The sequence below is a fragment of the Taudactylus pleione genome, unplaced genomic scaffold, assembly GCF_031769625.1.
Source record: "Taudactylus pleione unplaced genomic scaffold, aTauple2 ptg000070l, whole genome shotgun sequence".
Classification (NCBI taxonomy): domain Eukaryota; kingdom Metazoa; phylum Chordata; class Amphibia; order Anura; family Myobatrachidae; genus Taudactylus; species Taudactylus pleione.
The window spans coordinates 11,291,462-11,311,113 of NW_028284472.1; the positions used below are offsets into that span (position 1 = coordinate 11,291,462).

The 19,652-nt window shown below is 47.6% G+C and overlaps 1 protein-coding gene across 1 annotated transcript in view; it reads left to right on the plus strand.

Annotated features, from left to right (window-relative positions):
• The window catches only part of CDC5L (cell division cycle 5 like), an 88,516-nt gene that overhangs the window by 17,640 nt on the left and 51,224 nt on the right, over positions 1-19,652 (plus strand). Inside the window, exons 7-11 of the mRNA XM_088467255.1 lie at positions 1,847-1,994; positions 2,322-2,510; positions 3,706-3,854; positions 5,197-5,359; positions 6,143-6,307. Of these exons, the coding sequence (XP_088323381.1) occupies positions 1,847-1,994; positions 2,322-2,510; positions 3,706-3,854; positions 5,197-5,359; positions 6,143-6,307 (814 nt within the window). The remainder of the gene's footprint in view (positions 1-1,846; positions 1,995-2,321; positions 2,511-3,705; positions 3,855-5,196; positions 5,360-6,142; positions 6,308-19,652) is intronic.

Consider the following 19,652-nt stretch of genomic DNA (forward strand, 5'->3'; position numbering starts at 1 on the left):
CATAGCTTAGGGAACTTGTGCACCTACCGAAGTAGAGAGAGAAAAGTTACATGTGCTGGTACCAAATTCCTGTGTCATACATTACAAAGCAGCTGGTCACAAATTACACGTTCCTTAAGCCCTCTTATATAAAACTAAAAGATAAAAAGATTGTAGCATTCTTCTGTAGTTGTTGTATGGAAACACTGGTCCTGATTCAGCAGAGATGGCGGAATTGCAGAGATGCTCACAAGCAGCTTTGCAATTCCGTGGTAATGCAACAGGAGACGTCACACCTCCCTCATGCATTATTGATCCGAGCTACGTCCAAGGTCGCAGTATCGGATCAACTGTGTGATCCTCGGCCAGCTGAGTGACCATGGGGTCACGCAAGCCGGCCGCCGCAGATGCTGAGAAGATGCCAGGAAATCTCTGTCAGCTGACGGAGGTCCTGGCCTCTTACCCTCCTCACAAACGGCTATGACACGCCTCCGTTTTAGGAAACTGAGGCTGCCGCTGCCCCCTCCCCGCCCAGAAACGGCAGCGAGCTGTCCATCACCGACAGTCTGCTGCCAAACACCGTCCGTGTACATAGACAGTTTCCGCACATGCGCAGAACGGATCCTGCGCAGATTCCAGATAATCCGGAATCGGCGCTCAGCAGTGCACTCCTGATTTAGGCTGAATGTTAGCATATTCCCTTACTGCTTTTACACACCATGATATGTTTGCTGACTGTCGTGTTGGTATAAGTTTGTGTTAGTGATGAAGAGCTGTGTTTAGTGTTAGGGTGGGTACACACCTGAACGACCGCTAATAGTGCTGATGTTCCGGGCGATTTGCATTCACCCGGGAGATCGCATGATTACCGGTACACACGTCCTTCATTAATATTAATGGACCGTGCTGCACGGCCAATCGCACAACATCGCGTGCGGCCTCGGGAGCGCACAAGTCAGGCATACACACTGCACGATATGCCCGATTTTGGCTAAATCGACCAATTTGGGCTGATATCGTGCAGGTGTTTGCCCAACCTTAGATGGTTCTTTTAGAACTTTAGCACAGTTAGGATCGTTACTGTCTTACTGTAACCTTTTGCTGTGAGTCTGAATGCACAGATCATGCCTGTGTCATGGTGATGCATCTAGATACAGAAAGTGCCTGTGACATTTATGTTTTACTATGATAAAAAAAAAAAAAACACTTGGCTGGCATAGTCTGGCAATCATTAATTAAAAGAAAACAAAAGTTTTTTGGAAAAATTATAATCCAGTTAAGTGGTTAAAGAAAGTATGGAGAGTAGCTGGGATGTAGTTATTATTTCTGGCGTCGAAATACCGACGCCGCAATCCTGCCGCGCTGCATAATGCCGACAGTGATATCCCGTCCCGACGGCGTGTAAGTATGCACTGTTAGCCGGGGGTGGTTAGGATTAGGTGCCCCCGGAGGGACTTGGGGTTAGGCACCCCCTGGGAATGTTAGCGTGCGGGGAGGAGGGGTTATGGTTAGGTACACCCGGGGGGGAGGTTAGGGTTAGGCACACCCTCGGGAGACTTAGGGTTATGGTGCCCGGAGGGGGGGTTATAGTTAGGCAACACTGGAGGGGACTTAGGTTAGGCACTACTAAAGGTGGGTTAAGGTTGGGGGCTAGGGGCTGGGGAACAGGGGAGGGTTAAATTACTTACCTCGTCTCATCAGGATCTCATTTTGTTGGGCTTCTGGTGTTGGTATTTGAACCGGTGGCTAAAGAGCCGGCAGTATGTCATTACCATTCCGTGTAGCTTACTGCACAGCCGCTGTTGCCTCAGGCTGCAATGACTGACCATTGTGACTAACATTACTCTATATCATCTTTGCTCAATAGGGAAAAAGAAGCAAAAGAACGAAAGAAAGACAAGCAGAATATAAAGAGGAAAAAAGATTCGGACCTGCCCTCGGCGATCCTCCAGACGACTGGCGGGGTGTCAGAACTGACTAAGAAGAGGAGCAAACTGGTTCTACCCTCTCCCCAGGTATGTACGAGGCTCCAGCAATCCTCCTGTTGTCTTTTATTGACTAAACCGTAACTTTTTATTTTCCTCCTGTATCGACCTAAGGACTTGTGAAAGTCTCACCGTCTGGAGCACAGCTGCTGCTGAACCTGCTTTATGCAAACGGTTTGACCTGGCTTATGGCCTGAAATATGCATTTTTCCACACAGCATATAACATGCATTATAGCTATCTGAGAAAAATCTAAATTCAATATTGGGATCTAACACTGCCCCTAACCCTTCGGCTGGGTGATAGGTCGGCTGTACTGCTCACCCGTCATTTATCTTCCCTGTTTGTTCTGTTTAGATTTCTGATGCAGAACTGGAGGAGGTGGTGAAGATTGGACAAGCCAGCGAGATTGCCCGGCAGACGGCGGAGGAATCTGGCATCACCAATTCCGCATCCAGTACGTTACTGTCTGAATACAATGTTGCTAATAACAGTATCTCTCTGAGGACACCTAAAACTCCAGCAGCCCAAGACCGCATACTGCAGGTAACCCAATGTCACTGAACCATCATATTGTATGTTAAATGTGTACCCTGTTTTATTTTCTACTTCAGCTAAAGAGTCACTGGCTGACCAGAATTAAGCTGTAGTCGTAGTGCTCTGATAAAATTATAATACCCCTCTAATCCCCAAATAACCCCTTTCTCTGGACAGTGGCTGGCAAAGGTTATATCAGCGTTTTTGTGTTTTTATTTTCCATCTAGTTTTGTTTTGTCAGGTTCCCTCTAATATCCAAAGTACTGCAGGGGAGAAACAGTGCCATAGCTTTGTGTCCTGCTCCCAATGTCTGTTCTCTCCCCTGTCACCCCTTTTAAATCTGTGGACCGACCTCATATTTAAGTGTTACCAGTAGTTACCTTATAAACGCTCTCCCGGCTGTTAGGCGGCAATGATCTTACTAATCTTATTTTGCTTAGGTGTAATTATGATCCACACTGAAGTGGCCTCATAGTGCAGGTCCATCTCAAATTTTGTCATCTGGAAGAATAAATTTCAGCTTGGGGGGCCTCCTGTTCAGATTGATATCCCTACCAAGGATGTTCACAAAGTTGATAGACCTCCTTTTGAGGCTTGTCATCGCATCAGGGAATTATTATTCTACCCTGTCCGGATGATCCTGTGATAAGAGGCCCTCACCTTTAGGAGATGAAGGAAGCCTATGTGCAGACCATGTTACTAGAGATCATGATTAGGTTGTGAAACTCTCACACCTATGGTCACAACAGTGCGTTTATTAGTTCTCCTGTGCGACCAGTCCCTCCATTAAGAGTCTTCCCCCTACAGAGGTTAGTAGCGTTTATGGGGCACATCTCTGAGGGTGGTCTGGCAGGACCATGGTCTTCAGGTACTGTGCTCTAGGGATGGCCATCTGATGGGAGCGCATCGATGGGTCCATTGGTTACCATCGATGGCACAAAAACCATCTATGGTGAATCATCCATGGTTTGCACCCCTCGATGGCCACCGCTGAGGTGGGGAACGGCAGGCCAGTCAAAAACAGGGGCGGGGATTATCCTGCACCTGGGGCTTATCGCTGTCCCATCCACTCGTACATCGATGGCAGAGAACCATCGCCTCTACTTCTTGCACTATTAGCATTTATTTAATGTAGCCTAGGTCATTAATCTATTGATCCATCCTCTGTGAAGTCTTTATAATTTGGGTTTTGTGTATTTTTCAGGAAGCTCAGAACTTGATGGCACTTACAAATGTGGATACCCCTTTGAAAGGCGGACTCAACACTCCCTTGCATGAGAGTGACTTCTCTGGGGTGACTCCACAGAGACAAGTGGTGCAGACACCAAACACTGTCCTCTCCACCCCATTCAGGTATAGAAGTTACTATGGGCATGTGCTTTTATAGTGTGTAATTGTGCTTCCTTGAGGTCTCAAAGCCTTTACATACTACTTATGACCTTGTGTAACGGTACGGTGATGGTAGTTTTCACATGGACACAAACCTTTAGATCAGGGGTTGGGGAACTTTTTTACCTTTTACCCCAAAATATATTTAGATACGCCGATGTTACCCCCTTGATTTGAAGGGAAGAAAATCATATAGGAGTGCCTCCGTAGATGTGCTCCCGTAGCAGTGCCCCCATATTAGGGCCCCTGTAGCAGTGCCCCCATATTAGGGCCCCTGTAGCAGTGCCCCCATATAGTGCCGCTTGTACAAATAAAAAAACACTTACCTTAATCCCCGCTCCAGCATTCGCTGCCATCCTGTCCGCCCGTCTGCTCCTCGGAACTATGGGAGAAACGTCAGTGCGCATGGGGAGAGCCGGAAGCTGGAGTTCAGAAGAGAACTCCAGCCTCCGGCTAACGCTTCTCTGCGGGTGTCCGGCTTAGAGCCTCCCTGCGGCGCTGGGCTGGAGGACACTGCCGCCGCACCCGGCGCCAGTGACCTCCATTCCTGGGGGTAATGGACGGACAGACGGACATGCAATGATTAATATGCATGCCCGGCTGTCCGTCCATTACCCCCAGGAATTTCATTTTTACCCCATTTGGGGTAATTTACCCCTGTTCCCTGACCACTGCTTTAGATCCTTAAACATGCCTGTTTCTTCTTTTACCCAAAATACAACAATATACTGCAGTGTGTATATAAATAAGAGAGGACTTTAGTTACAAAGGTACGAATATTTGGCATAGGTTAGAGATCCTCCTGGACGCAACAGCATGTTTTCCAAGTTACAATGAATGCTTTATTTCTACTAAATCTATTGCTGACACAATTGTCTATCCATTGCAAAGCTCCAAGCATTGGTGCATGGTATGATTGGTCAGACGACTATCTCTGAAAGGTTTTATGTCTTCACATGATTCTAAAGAATTATTTATAACCTAACCTAGCAAGATTGTGGTGACTTATGAAGTTCCCAACAGGTGGTTTATTCTCTGTAGAACCTGGGTCTAACCTGACAATCATTGCTCAGTGAGATTGTCATATAAGTGTCCAGCTTAAGTGACTTGTTTTGTAATCGTGCTTCATTATTGCGTAGTGTGTCAGGAAACTGGCAGATGACCATAGAATATGCCCCCTTATGTCATTCTCCCCTTTTTAGTAATTTGTGAAAGGATTGTTTGCTAAACTCTTTATCTGTACTCTGTATTGTGTTTTACTAAGATTGTGACTATTTTTTGTTCTTTCCCTCCTTACGGTCACTAGAACACCCTCTCAGAGCTCGGAAGGATTAACACCTCACGGTGGCATGACTCCTAAGCCAGTTATCGCAGCCACACCAGGCAGGACCCCACTGCGAGACAAGCTAAACATCAACCCAGAGGACGGATCCGTAGATTACAATGACCCAGCCTACATAAAGCAATTGGTGAGAAGATTGAAAGCCCTGTGCTGCTATTTTATGGGCTTTCTGCTATTTGTTTCTGCATTGTTGAGAGTTAAGTCTTACTAGATGACACCATTCATAGTTAGTCACTTTCTAGTTATTCTATAGCTCCAATGGTGCTTATTTGGCTCAGGGGTGGGTATAGAAGCTTTGCAGGTCCAAAGTTCTCAGCAGTGCAGTGCGACGGACCTCCACATCCTCTATCTACGTGTAATACATCTGTAGGTCTTAGCATCTTTCATGTGAGTTCGCACCCACAATGGAAGACAATATGAGGTTCTCTACAGAATCGGTATGTAATACTGGCGGCAATTTAGCCGCTGGATCAAATACCGACAGCAGCAGCCCGGCGGTTCGAAATCCTGACAGCAGGAGGCAAGTAGCCTAACCCTAACCCGCCCCCTAGTGGTGCCTAACCCCCCCCCCCCCCCCCCCTTACCCTACCCTAACCCTCCCGGGGGGGTGCCTAACCCTCGTCCCCACGGCTAGACTCTAGACACCTGGCTTACCTTCATTCTGAGTGTCGGGATTCCGTAGTGGGGCTAATTATAGGCATCGGGATTTCGACGCCTATGTTTAGTCCCATGTCAGGATGTCCGTGTCGGGATATTTATGGGCGGGATAGCGCCTGCCGGTATCCTGACTGCATCCCGTTATCTACAGTTGTCTATATATAGTAGTAGACCTATATATTGCATACTCTCTGTAATAACTTGTACAATGGTTGCCTTGATCTCTAAAGTTACACAAATGTTTCACAACCAGGAAAGAGAGTCCCGGGAACAGCTGCGCCTTGGATTAATGGCGCTGCCGACTCCGAAAAACGACTTTGAGATCGTCCTGCCAGAAAATGCGGAGCGAGAATTAGAGGAGCGAGACCACGAAGACACTTTTGTTGAAGATGCCTCTGACGTGGAGTCTCGCAAACAGGTGGGGTAAAAAAAAAAAATTACACGCAACAAGAATATATGTAAGAACTCCCATCAGTGACCCTGTATTTGGTGAGAAATGATGCCCTCGCCTGCTTGTTAAAACGTAACCATATGTTTGGTGGGCAATGATGTCCTTGTGGAAGTATTACAGTCGTCCATGATAGAATGTATCATACCAGCAATTTGTTTTTAGTATGAAATGTGACACATGTAAATAAGTGTACACAGTATAGAGAGTAGTGGTGCAGCATTACAGTACTCCGGTTCCCCCTCCCCCAGGGTCATAGTATGAAATGTGAATGATGTAAATAAGTGTACACAGCATAGAGAGTAGTGGTGCAGCATTACAGTACTCCGGTTCCCCTCCTCCCCCAGGGTCATAGTATGAAATGTGAATGATGTAAATAAGTGTACACAGTATAGAGAGTAGTGGTGCAGCATTACAGTACTCCGGTTCCCCCCCTCCTCTCCCAGGGTCATAGTATGAAATGTGAATGATGTAAATAAGTGTACACAGTATAGAGAGTAGTGGTGCAGCATTACAGTACGCCGGTCCCACCCCCTCCCCCAGGGTCATAGTATGAAATGTGAATGATGTAAATAAGTGTACACAGTATAGAGAGTAGTGGTGCAGCATTACAGTACTCCGGTTCCTCCCCCCCTCCCCCGGGGTCATAGTATGAAATGTGAATGATGTAAATAAGTGTATACAGCATAGAGAGTAGTGGTACAGCATTACAGTACTCCGGTCCCCCCCCTCCCCCTCCCCCAGGGTCATAGTGTGAAATGTGAATGATGTAAATAAGTGTACACAGTATAGAGAGTAGTGGTGCAGCATTACAGTACTCCGGTTCCCCCTCCTCCCCCAGGGTCATAGTATGAAATGTGAATGATGTAAATAAGTGTACACAGTATAGAGAGTAGTGGTGCAGCATTACAGTACTCCGGTTCCCCCCCTCCTCTCCCAGGGTCATAGTATGAAATGTGAATGATGTAAATAGTGTATAAAGTATAGAGAGTAGTGGTGCAGCATTAGAGTACTCCGGTTCCCCCTCTCCTCCCCCAGGGTCATAGTATGAAATGTGAATGATGTAAATAAGTGTACACAGTATAGAGAGTAGTGGGGCAGCATTACAGTACTCCGGTTCCCCCTCCTCCCCCAGGGTCATAGTATGAAATGTGAATGATGTAAATAAGTGTACACAGCATAGAGAGTAGTGGTGCAGCATTACTGTACTCCGGTCCCCCCCCCCCAGGGTCATAGTATGAAATGTGAATGATGTAAATAAGTGTACACAGTATAGAGAGTAGTGCGGCAGCATTACAGTACTCCGGTTCCTCCCCTCCTCTCCCAGGGTCATAGTATGAAATGTGAATGATGTAAATAAGTGTATACAGCATAGAGAGTAGTGGTGCAGCATTACAGTACTCCGGTCCCCCCCCCTCCCCCTCCCCCAGGGTCATACTATGAAATGTGAATGATGTAAATAAGTGTACACAGTATAGAGAGTAGTGGTGCAGCATTACAGTACTCCGGTTCCCCTCCTCCCCCAGGGTCATAGTATGAAATGTGAATGATGTAAATAAGTGTACACAGTATAGAGAGTAGTGGTGCAGCATTACAGTACTCCGGTTCCCCCCCTCCTCTCCCAGGGTCATAGTATGAAATGTGAATGATGTAAATAAGTGTACACAGTATAGAGAGTAGTGGTGCAGCATTACAGTACGCCGGTCCCACCCCCTCCCCCAGGGTCATAGTATGAAATGTGAATGATGTAAATAAGTGTACACAGTATAGAGAGTAGTGGTGCAGCATTACAGTACTCCGGTTCCTCCCCCCCCTCCCCCGGGGTCATAGTATGAAATGTGAATGATGTAAATAAGTGTATACAGCATAGAGAGTAGTGGTACAGCATTACAGTACTCCGGTCCCCCCCCTCCCCCTCCCCCAGGGTCATAGTGTGAAATGTGAATGATGTAAATAAGTGTACACAGTATAGAGAGTAGTGGTGCAGCATTACAGTACTCCGGTTCCCCCTCCTCCCCCAGGGTCATAGTATGAAATGTGAATGATGTAAATAAGTGTACACAGTATAGAGAGTAGTGGTGCAGCATTACAGTACTCCGGTTCCCCCCCTCCTCTCCCAGGGTCATAGTATGAAATGTGAATGATGTAAATAGTGTATAAAGTATAGAGAGTAGTGGTGCAGCATTAGAGTACTCCGGTTCCCCCTCTCCTCCCCCAGGGTCATAGTATGAAATGTGAATGATGTAAATAAGTGTACACAGTATAGAGAGTAGTGGGGCAGCATTACAGTACTCCGGTTCCCCCTCCTCCCCCAGGGTCATAGTATGAAATGTGAATGATGTAAATAAGTGTACACAGTATAGAGAGTAGTGGTGCAGCATTACAGTACTCCGGTTCCCCCTCCTCCCCCAGGGTCATAGTATGAAATGTGAATGATGTAAATAAGTGTACACAGTATAGAGAGTAGTGGTGCAGCATTACTGTACTCCGGTTCCCCCCCTCCTCCCCAGGGTCATAGTATGAAATGTGAATGATGTAAATAAGTTTATACAGTATAGAGAGTAGTGGTGCAGCATTACAGTACTCCGGTTCCCCCTCCTCCCCCAGGGTCATAGTATGAAATGTGAATGATGTAAATAAGTGTACACAGCATAGAGAGTAGTGGTGCAGCATTACAGTACTCCGGTTCCTCCCTCCTCCCCCAGGGTCATAGTATGAAATGTGAATGATGTAAATAAGTGTATACAGTATAGAGAGTAGTGGTGCAGCATTACAGTACTCCGGTTCCTCCCCCCCTCCCCCAGGGTCATAGTATGAAATGTGAATGATGTAAATAAGTGTACACAGTATAGAGAGTAGTGGTGCAGCATTACAGTACTCCGGTCCCCCCCCCCCCTCCCCCAGGGTCATAGTATGAAATGTGAATGATGTAAATAAGTGTATACAGTATAGAGAGTAGTGGTGCAGCATTACAGTACTCCGGTTCCCCCTCCTCCCCCAGGGTCATAGTATGAAATGTGAATGATGTAAATAAGTGTACACAGCATAGAGAGTAGTGGTGCAGCATTACAGTACTCCGGTTCCCCTCCTCCCCCAGGGTCATAGTATGAAATGTGAATGATGTAAATAAGTGTATACAGCATAGAGAGTAGTGGTGCCGCATTACTGTACTCCGGTTCCCCCCCCCCCCTCCCCAAGGGTCATAGTATGAAATGTGAATGATGTAAATAAGTGTACACAGAATAGAGAGTAGTGGTGCAGCATTACAGTACTCCGGTTCCCCCTCCTCCCCCAGGGTCATAGTATGAAATGTGAATGATGTAAATAAGTGTACACAGCATAGAGAGTAGTGGTGCAGCATTACAGTACTCCGGTTCCCCCCCTCCTCTCCCAGGGTCATAGTATGAAATGTGAATGATGTAAATAAGTGTACACAGTATAGAGAGTAGTGGTGCAGCACTACAGTACTCCGGTCCCCCCCCCCCTCCCCCAGGGTCATAGTATGAAATGTGAATGATGTAAATAAGTGTATACAGTATAGAGAGTAGTGGTGCAGCATTACAGTACTCCGGTTCCTCCCCCCCTCCCCCGGGGTCATAGTATGAAATGTGAATGATGTAAATAAGTGTACACAGCATAGAGAGTAGTGGTGCAGCATTAGAGTACTCCGGTCCCCCTCCCCCAGGGTCATAGTATGAAATGTGAATGATGTAAATAAGTGTATACAGTATAGAGAGTAGTGGTGCAGCATTACAGTACTCCGGTTCCCCTCCTCCCCCAGGGTCATAGTATGAAATGTGAATGATGTAAATAAGTGTACACAGTATAGAGAGTAGTGGTGCAGCATTACAGTACTCCGGTTCCCCCTCCTCCCCCAGGGTCATAGTATGAAATGTGAATGATGTAAATAAGTGTACACAGCATAGAGAGTAGTGGTGCAGCATTACAGTACTCCGGTTCCCCCTCCTCCCCCAGGGTCATAGTATGAAATGTGAATGATGTAAATAAGTGTACACAGTATAGAGAGTAGTGGTGCAGCATTACTGTACTCCGGTTCCCCCCCTCCTCCCCAGGGTCATAGTATGAAATGTGAATGATGTAAATAAGTTTATACAGTATAGAGAGTAGTGGTGCAGCATTACAGTACTCCGGTTCCCCCTCCTCCCCCAGGGTCATAGTATGAAATGTGAATGATGTAAATAAGTGTACACAGCATAGAGAGTAGTGGTGCAGCATTAGAGTACTCCGGTTCCTCCCCCCCTCCCCCAGGGTCATAGTATGAAATGTGAATGATGTAAATAAGTGTACACAGCATAGAGAGTAGTGGTGCAGCATTACAGTACTCCGGTTCCTCCCTCCTCCCCCAGGGTCATAGTATGAAATGTGAATGATGTAAATAAGTGTATACAGTATAGAGAGTAGTGGTGCAGCATTACAGTACTCCGGTTCCTCCCCCCCTCCCCCAGGGTCATAGTATGAAATGTGAATGATGTAAATAAGTGTACACAGTATAGAGAGTAGTGGTGCAGCATTACAGTACTCCGGTCCCCCCCCCCTCCCCCAGGGTCATAGTATGAAATGTGAATGATGTAAATAAGTGTATACAGTATAGAGAGTAGTGGTGCAGCATTACAGTACTCCGGTTCCCCCTCCTCCCCCAGGGTCATAGTATGAAATGTGAATGATGTAAATAAGTGTACACAGCATAGAGAGTAGTGGTGCAGCATTACAGTACCCCGGTTCCCCCTCCTCCCCCAGGGTCATAGTATGAAATGTGAATGATGTAAATAAGTGTACACAGCATAGAGAGTAGTGGTGCAGCATTACAGTACTCCGGTTCCCCCTCCTCCCCCAGGGTCATAGTATGAAATGTGAATGATGTAAATAAGTGTATACAGTATAGAGAGTAGTGGTGCAGCATTAGAGTACTCCGGTCCTCCCCCAGGGTCATAGTATGAAATGTGAATGATGTAAATAAGTGTATACAGTATAGAGAGTAGTGGTGCAGCATTAGAGTACTCCGGTTCCCCCTCTCCTCCCCCAGGGTCATAGTATGAAATGTGAATGATGTAAATAAGTGTACACAGTATAGAGAGTAGTGGTGCAGCATTACAGTACTCCGGTCCCCCCCCTCCCCCAGGGTCATAGTATGAAATGTGAATGGTGTAAATAAGTGTACACAGTATAGAGAGTAGTGGTGCAGCATTACTGTACTCCGGTTCCCCCCCCCCCCTCCCCCAGGGTCATAGTATGAAATGTGAATGATGTAAATAAGTGTACACAGCATAGAGAGTAGTGGTGCAGCATTACAGTACTCCGGTTCCCCCCCCCCCTTCCCCCAGGGTCATAGTATGAAATGTGAATGATGTAAATAAGTGTACACAGTATAGAGAGTAGTGGTGTAGCATTACAGTACTCCGGTTCCCCCCCTCCTCCCCCAGGGTCATAGTATGAAATGTGAATGATGTAAATAAGTGTACACAGTATAGAGAGTAGTGGTGCAGCATTACAGTACTCCGGTTCCCCCCCCCCCCCTCCCCCAGGGTCATAGTATGAAATATGAATGATGTAAATAAGTGTACACAGTATAGAGAGTAGTGGTGCAGCATTACAGTACTCCGGTTCCCCCTCCTCCAGGGTCATAGTATGAAATGTGAATGATGTAAATAAGTGTACACAGCATAGAGAGTAGTGGTGCAGCATTACAGTACTCCGGTTCCCCCCCTCCCCCAGGGTCATAGTATGAAATGTGAATGATGTAAATAAGTGTACACAGCATAGAGAGTAGTGGTGCAGCATTACAGTACTCCGGTTCCCCCCCTCCTCCCCAGGGTCATAGTATGAAATGTAAATGATGTAAATAAGTGTACACAGCATAGAGAGTAGTGGTGCAGCATTACAGTACTCCGGTTCCCCTCCTCCCCCAGGGTCATAGTATGAAATGTGAATGATGTAAATAAGTGTACACAGTATAGAGAGTAGTGGTGCAGCATTACAGTACTCCGGTTCCCCCCCTCCTCTCCCAGGGTCATAGTATGAAATGTGAATGATGTAAATAGTGTATAAAGTATAGAGAGTAGTGGTGTAGCATTACAGTACTCCGGTTCCCCCCCTCCTCCCCCAGGGTCATAGTATGAAATGTGAATGATGTAAATAAGTGTACACAGTATAGAGAGTAGTGGTGCAGCATTACAGTACTCCGGTTCCCCCCCCCCCCCTCCCCCAGGGTCATAGTATGAAATGTGAATGATGTAAATAAGTGTACACAGAATAGAGAGTAGTGGTGCAGCATTACAGTACTCCGGTTCCCCCCCTCCTCCCCCAGGGTGATAGTATGAAATGTGAATGATGTAAATAAGTGTACACAGAATAGAGAGTAGTGGTGCAGCATTACAGTACTCCGGTTCCCCCTCCTCCCCCAGGGTCATAGTATGAAATGTGAATGATGTAAATAAGTGTACACAGTATAGAGAGTAGTGGTGCAGCATTACAGTACTCCGGTTCCCCCCCTCCTCTCCCAGGGTCATAGTATGAAATGTGAATGATGTAAATAAGTGTACACAGTATAGAGAGTAGTGGTGCAGCATTACAGTACGCCGGTCCCACCCCCTCCCCCAGGGTCATAGTATGAAATTTGAATGATGTAAATAAGTGTACACAGTATAGAGAGTAGTGGTGCAGCATTACAGTACTCCAGTTCCTCCCCCCCTCCCCCGGGGTCATAGTATGAAATGTGAATGATGTAAATAAGTGTACACAGTATAGAGAGTAGTGGTGCAGCATTACAGTACTCCGGTCCCCCCCCCTCCCCCTCCCCCAGGGTCATAGTGTGAAATGTGAATGATGTAAATAAGTGTACACAGTATAGAGAGTAGTGGTGCAGCATTACAGTACTCCGGTTCCCCCTCCTCCAGGGTCATAGTATGAAATGTGAATGATGTAAATAAGTGTACACAGCATAGAGAGTAGTGGTGCAGCATTACAGTACTCCGGTTCCCCCCCTCCTCTCCCAGGGTCATAGTATGAAATGTGAATGATGTAAATAAGTGTACACAGTATAGAGAGTAGTGGTGCAGCATTACAGTACTCCGGTCCCCCCCCCCCTCCCCCAGGGTCATAGTATGAAATGTGAATGATGTAAATAAGTGTATACAGTATAGAGAGTAGTGGTGCAGCATAACAGTACTCCGGTTCCTCCCCCCCTCCCCCGGGGTCATAGTATGAAATGTGAATGATGTAAATAAGTGTACACAGCATAGAGAGTAGTGGTGCAGCATTACAGTACTCCGGTTCCCCTCCTCCCCCAGGGTCATAGTATGAAATGTGAATGATGTAAATAAGTGTACACACTATAGAGAGTAGTGGTGCAGCATTACAGTACTCCGGTTCCCCCTCCTCCCCCAGGGTCATAGTATGAAATGTGAATGATGTAAATAAGTGTACACAGCATAGAGAGTAGTGGTGCAGCATTACAGTACTCCGGTTCCTCCCCCCCTCCCCCAGGGTCATAGTATGAAATGTGAATGATGTAAATAAGTGTACACAGTATAGAGAGTAGTGGTGCAGCATTACAGTACTCCGGTTCCCCCCCTCCTCTCCCAGGGTCATAGCAGGAAATGTGAATGATGTAAATAGTGTATAAAGTATAGAGAGTAGTGGTGCAGCATTACTGTACTCCGGTTCCCCCCCTCCTCCCCATGGTCATAGTATGAAATGTGAATGATGTAAATAAGTGTACACAGCATAGAGAATAGTGGTGCAGCATTACAGTACTCCGGTTCCTCCCTCCTCCCCCAGGGTCATAGTATGAAATGTGAATGATGTAAATAAGTGTATACAGTATAGAGAGTAGTGGTGCAGCATTACAGTACTCCGGTTCCTCCCCCCCTCCCCCAGGGTCATAGTATGAAATGTGAATGATGTAAATAAGTGTACACAGTATAGAGAGTAGTGGTGCAGCATTACTGTACTCCGGTTCCCCCTCTCCTCCCCCAGGGTCATAATATGAAATGTGAATGATGTAAATAAGTGTACACAGTATAGAGAGTAGTGGTGCAGCATTACAGTACTCCGGTCCCCCTCCCCCAGGGTCATAGTATGAAATGTGAATGATGTAAATAAGTGTACACAGCATAGAGAGTAGTGGTGCAGCATTACAGTACTCCGGTTCCCCCTCCTCCCCCAGGGTCATAGTATGAAATGTGAATGATGTAAATAAGTGTATACAGTATAGAGAGTAGTGGTGCAGCATTAGAGTACTTCGGTCCTCCCCCAGGGTCATAGTATGAAATGTGAATGATGTAAATAAGTGTATACAGTATAGAGAGTAGTGGTGCAGCATTACAGTACTTCGGTTCCCCTCCTCCCCCAGGGTCATAGTATGAAATGTGAATGATGTAAATAAGTGTACACAGTATAGAGAGTAGTGGTGCAGCATTACAGTACTCCGGTTCCCCCTCCTCCTCCAGGGTCATAGTATGAAATGTGAATGATGTAAATAAGTGTACACAGCATAGAGAGTAGTGGTGCAGCATTACAGTACTCCGGTTCCCCCCCTCCTCCCCAGGGTCATAGTATGAAATGTAAATGATGTAAATAAGTGTACACAGCATAGAGAGTAGTGGTGCAGCATTACAGTACTCCGGTTCCCCCCCCTCCTCCCCAGGGTCATAGTATGAAATGTAAATGATGTAAATAAGTGTACACAGCATAGACGAGTAGTGGTGCAGCATTACAGTACTCCGGTTCCCCCCCTCCTCTCCCAGGGTCATAGTATGAAATGTGAATGATGTAAATAAGTGTACACAGTATAGAGAGTAGTGGTGCAGCGTTACAGTACTCCGGTTCCCCCCCTCCTCTCCCAGGGTCATAGTATGAAATGTGAATGATGTAAATAGTGTTTCTACTTCAGGGGTCCATAGGGGGTCCACAGGGTTGACCTTGGGGTATAGGTTGGGAACCAAATCCGGGCACCACGCAGTTAAAGCTTTTAGCTCCCAGGATGCACTGGGTCCACTCTCCCTATAACCCCACCCCCAAGCCAGAGGCACCTCAGTTTAAGTTGGTGCCCGGCCGGAGTCGGGTCACCGTTAGCGCAGGGGGAGCTGATTAGCAGCCCCTAAGCTTATTTTATTTTTTTAGGGACAAAGTTTTTTCATGGACTTTGGACTCTTCAGAGCGGCAGCGTCGGACTGTCCATAGGACGTCTAAGCTGCCGCTCCGTCACCCCGCTGGCGCTGAGACGCCAGTACAGATCTGGGGATCTCAGCGGGACCCCAGAGTCTGTACTAGCCGGACTCTGCGGGCGCCCAGGACTGCTGCCGGATCCACGGGGAGCAGGTAAGGTCGCGGATCACCGCTTGCGGTGATCCGCGCATTTCAAATGCAGTCCTGTGCCTCCGGTCTCAGGGGACAGACCGGAGGCGCCGGCAGTGGCGGCGGGCCCCCCATACCCCGTGTGTCCACTAGACCACCAGGGACTTAACGATCGGTGCAGGGAGCCGGCGTCCCGGGGGTTAATAGCCGGCCAGGGGAGGCAGCCTTCCCTGTTACAGCGGCTCCTCCCCTCAGCTCAGCGCGCCTTTCAGTATCCATAGTCTGGCGTCGCTGAGCTGCTTCCTCCGCGGGCCACGCTTCCTCTGAGGTCTCCAGCGGCCATTTTATCTCTGTGGTGCAGCAGAAATCTCTCAGGATGGCAGTGAGTCCAGTCCCCCTGCGTACCTCACCATCAGGTCAGTGTACACAGCGCTGTAGCCTTCCCAGACACTGAATCTGGGCAGTTGAATGCAGTGTAATAGTGCAGTATATTATATGACATGTTTATGTATATATGTATATATCTGCATTGTATGTGACTTATGCTAGTGCTGACTGTACTTTATTCTCTCACCTGTCAGTGTATATCTATCCCTTTTCTTTATCTGCCCTAATACAGCTGTACTTAGGGTGGTTCTGAGACCTCACATTTATATACTTGTTAATATTTGTGTGGTTTGTCACATACTGTTGCGTGCTGCACGTTGCCATATTTTAGATGGAACTGTGTGTTGCATACGCTGAAAATGGGTCCCTGCAGCTATTTTTGGCATCAGTCAGGACCAGTATAGTGCTGCTTAATATTTCCGCCAAGATGGGTCAGATATGTCTGACCAGGAGATAGAGCGTTATACTGCACCCATTTTTACTATCCTGCAAGTCATGTGCTGCAGGTGTTAGTGCGGAGGATTTGACTCATAAAGGGTTCTGTATGTGGCGTCATCTGGTGCCGGCCTCTTTCACGACCCCCTTGGGCGGTTTGTTTTCTCGGGATCCTCTCAATTGCGGATCGCCGGGCGGGCCCCATTGTTGTACCTCACTTGGGGTTACTTCACCATACTGCCCTTTTCATCTCAGGGTATCTCGCAGCTTCTTGCACTCTTCCCCTGTGACACAGACTACCGCTCCCCTGCAGGGGTTTTTTGCAGTATATGAATTCCCCCTGGTGCCACAATAGTCTGTCATTCCCCTTGCAGGGATTACCACAACAGCCACCCTGGGTGGATGTCGTTTTCTACGAAACGCTAATTGGCGTGGTTGACGCCCTGTGGTTACTTCCCAGTTGGCTCTGCCGTGAACTGGGTACTGTTCGGGGCTCTTTCCCTCTTACACGGGGGGAAGCCTATTTCAGGTATTATTATCCCTGCTTTAGGGCTGGTAGCAGGTCCATTCTGGTTAGAGTGAATGTTGACCTGCACCTGTATCATACACCCTCAGTATTGCGTGCCTTCGGGTTACCTGTTGCTGACTAGCGGGTGGATCGCATAGCGGGACTCTGGCTGTTGCCAGATAGGAGGTGTTACAACAGTGTTTGGCCTCCTGTCCCAAATTCCCTGAGGGTCATCACGAGCCCCTCCTGGGGGGGATGGGCGTGTTACTCGTCTGATTACAGACGTTACTACGCCTCCCATTCCTGCGTGGTCGGATTCTTCGGATCCGTAGGTGGTAACTCTGCCTGAAATCAGTATACTTGCTTTCGGGAGTTGTTACCCATCCTACCATGGCTATAGCATGGTTGGTTAATACTATTGCATATTGGGTTGATGCATTTGTAACGTTTTTTCCCCTCCAACACGTCGGGGGTTCAAATGTATTTGGTCGCTCATGTAATATATGCAGTTGTCATAGGTGGACATGCCTATATTGGATACCAGTCTCCTAAACTTTCAGAGTTCCGGCTGCGACTGTATCCTCCGTAATACCCTATGGCTGCGCTCTGAGAATGCAGAGGTGCAGATACCATCTTTAGGGTTGATATTGTTTGGTCCTGACCTTGACAAGATTGTAGTAACATTGGCAGTATTACTAACGACAAGTTTACCGCTTTCAGCTATGCACACTACAAGGCCTCAGACTAAGTCTGTTAAGTCTTTTTTTGTCCTCTCGGTCAGCCTAAAGGGTCTGTTTTCTTCGTAGACTGTCGGCATCTACAAGGGCCGACATATCCAGTACCGAGCAGGCCTGGACTGCCAGCCGATCCTGCTTCTGAACCTACGGATATCTCTTCAGTCTGACGGACAGGGCCTACAACTGGGAGATACCGATTTTCTCAGTTCGCCCGGTATTAGTGTCAAGTTGCCGCGGCTACGTGGGTAGGAGGGTACGCCTCTTTACAAGGGCCTTACAGATCCAGAAAGCTATGCAGTTGTTGCGGTAAGCGGAGCTAATTGGGCCATCCCCACTATCTCAGTGAGGGACTGGTTGTTCTGTTTTCTTTCTGGTGCGGTGGCTGAATGGTCCTCTTTGGCCTGTTCTCTGTCTCAATTCCCTGAACCAGTTCCTAAAGCTACCTGGGCTCAGGAGGAAATCCCTATGCTCCATCATACGATGTTTGGAACCTGGGGACTTTAGGGTATCACTGGATATACAGGACGCGTGCCTACGGGTACTTACAGAGACCTTTCCTCAGCATGGGCTGAGGTTTGCTGTATCACAGCAACACTTACAATTTTTCGGGCTCTGCCTGTTGGGACTGTCCTCAGCCCCACAGGGGTTTACCAGCGTTTTGGATTTTCTGACAGTTCTTCTGTTCAGTATATCCCAATGCTCCTGTACCTGGACGGCCTCCTGCTCTTAGCGGGATCACCGGGGTACTTTACGGCCAGGTCAGGATGACTGTGGCTTCTTCAGGGTGCAGACGTTTAATCAACGGGGAAAAAGTCCTCCCTGCATCCCTCTCTGGGTATTCTTCATCTAGGATCCCTGCTGGATTCTCAGAATCTGAGAATTCTTCTGGCGTAAGACGGAATCTCCTCTCTTCCATTAGGAGTACATGGTTGTCTGCGCAGTCGACAGATGTCTTTACACTCTGGGATGCATGGTGGAATGGGCTCAGTTCCATTCCAGGCCTTTCCATAATTGGCTCATCTCCAGATGGAATGAGTTTTTTCTGTCGGATAACTGTTCAAACGATGATGCTCTCTCCGGAGGCAAGTCGGTCCCTGTCCGGGTGGCTATGGCCATCTCGTCCAGGGTTTTCTTTGCTAGGGACAGTGTCTGGACCGAATCCTTTTCAGTGCAGTTGGACGTCTGTCGATTCCACCCTGTCAATTAACTTACTCTGGCATAACTCTTGTTTCCCGGTGAACCTGAAAAGGTTCAGTCCGACAGGGTCAGGACAGTGGCTTCCTTTTTAGCAACACTGTTCGTTGGGTGGCAATGACAGGTATGTCACATATTCGGACATAGTCCGAGGGTCTCCTCCCGACCATCTCGGCAGCGTTCATTTCAGGAGCTCTCCATTGGGAAGCGGGAGTCCTCAGCCGTCACGACGTGCATCCCGGGGACTAGTCTCTTCCCCAAGAGAGGTTTCATCTCCTGGTGAGCAGGGGGGGCCCCCCTGAGGTGACCCTCATGGCCTTCTGACTTTATCACACTAGGGTGTTACAGTTCAGCTCTGGGGATTCTGAAGCAAACTTCAGCGACTCTTTGTCGGTGAAGTGGTCCTTCCACTTTGTGTACCTGTGTTCTCCGGTCTCCCTTCTTCCTCGAGGTCTTTGGAAGTGTTTTCAATCGAGACGGAGATGCTTTCCTGCTGGTGGCTCCTGATTGCCCCAGATGTCAGGGGTACTTGGATCTTCGGAGTCTCTACATCGATACTCCATCCCTGATGCTTCACTGCCCGGACCTGTTGTCTCAGGGTCCTTGGTTTTGCCTTGGACCTGGGTCGTTTGTCTTTGACTGTGTCCTTACAGTGGTCTTACGGCTTCCCTGGCTTTGTCATCGTTGGAATGATTAGAGCACATGGATCAGCTTTTGCTGGGACCTACCACAAACTGTG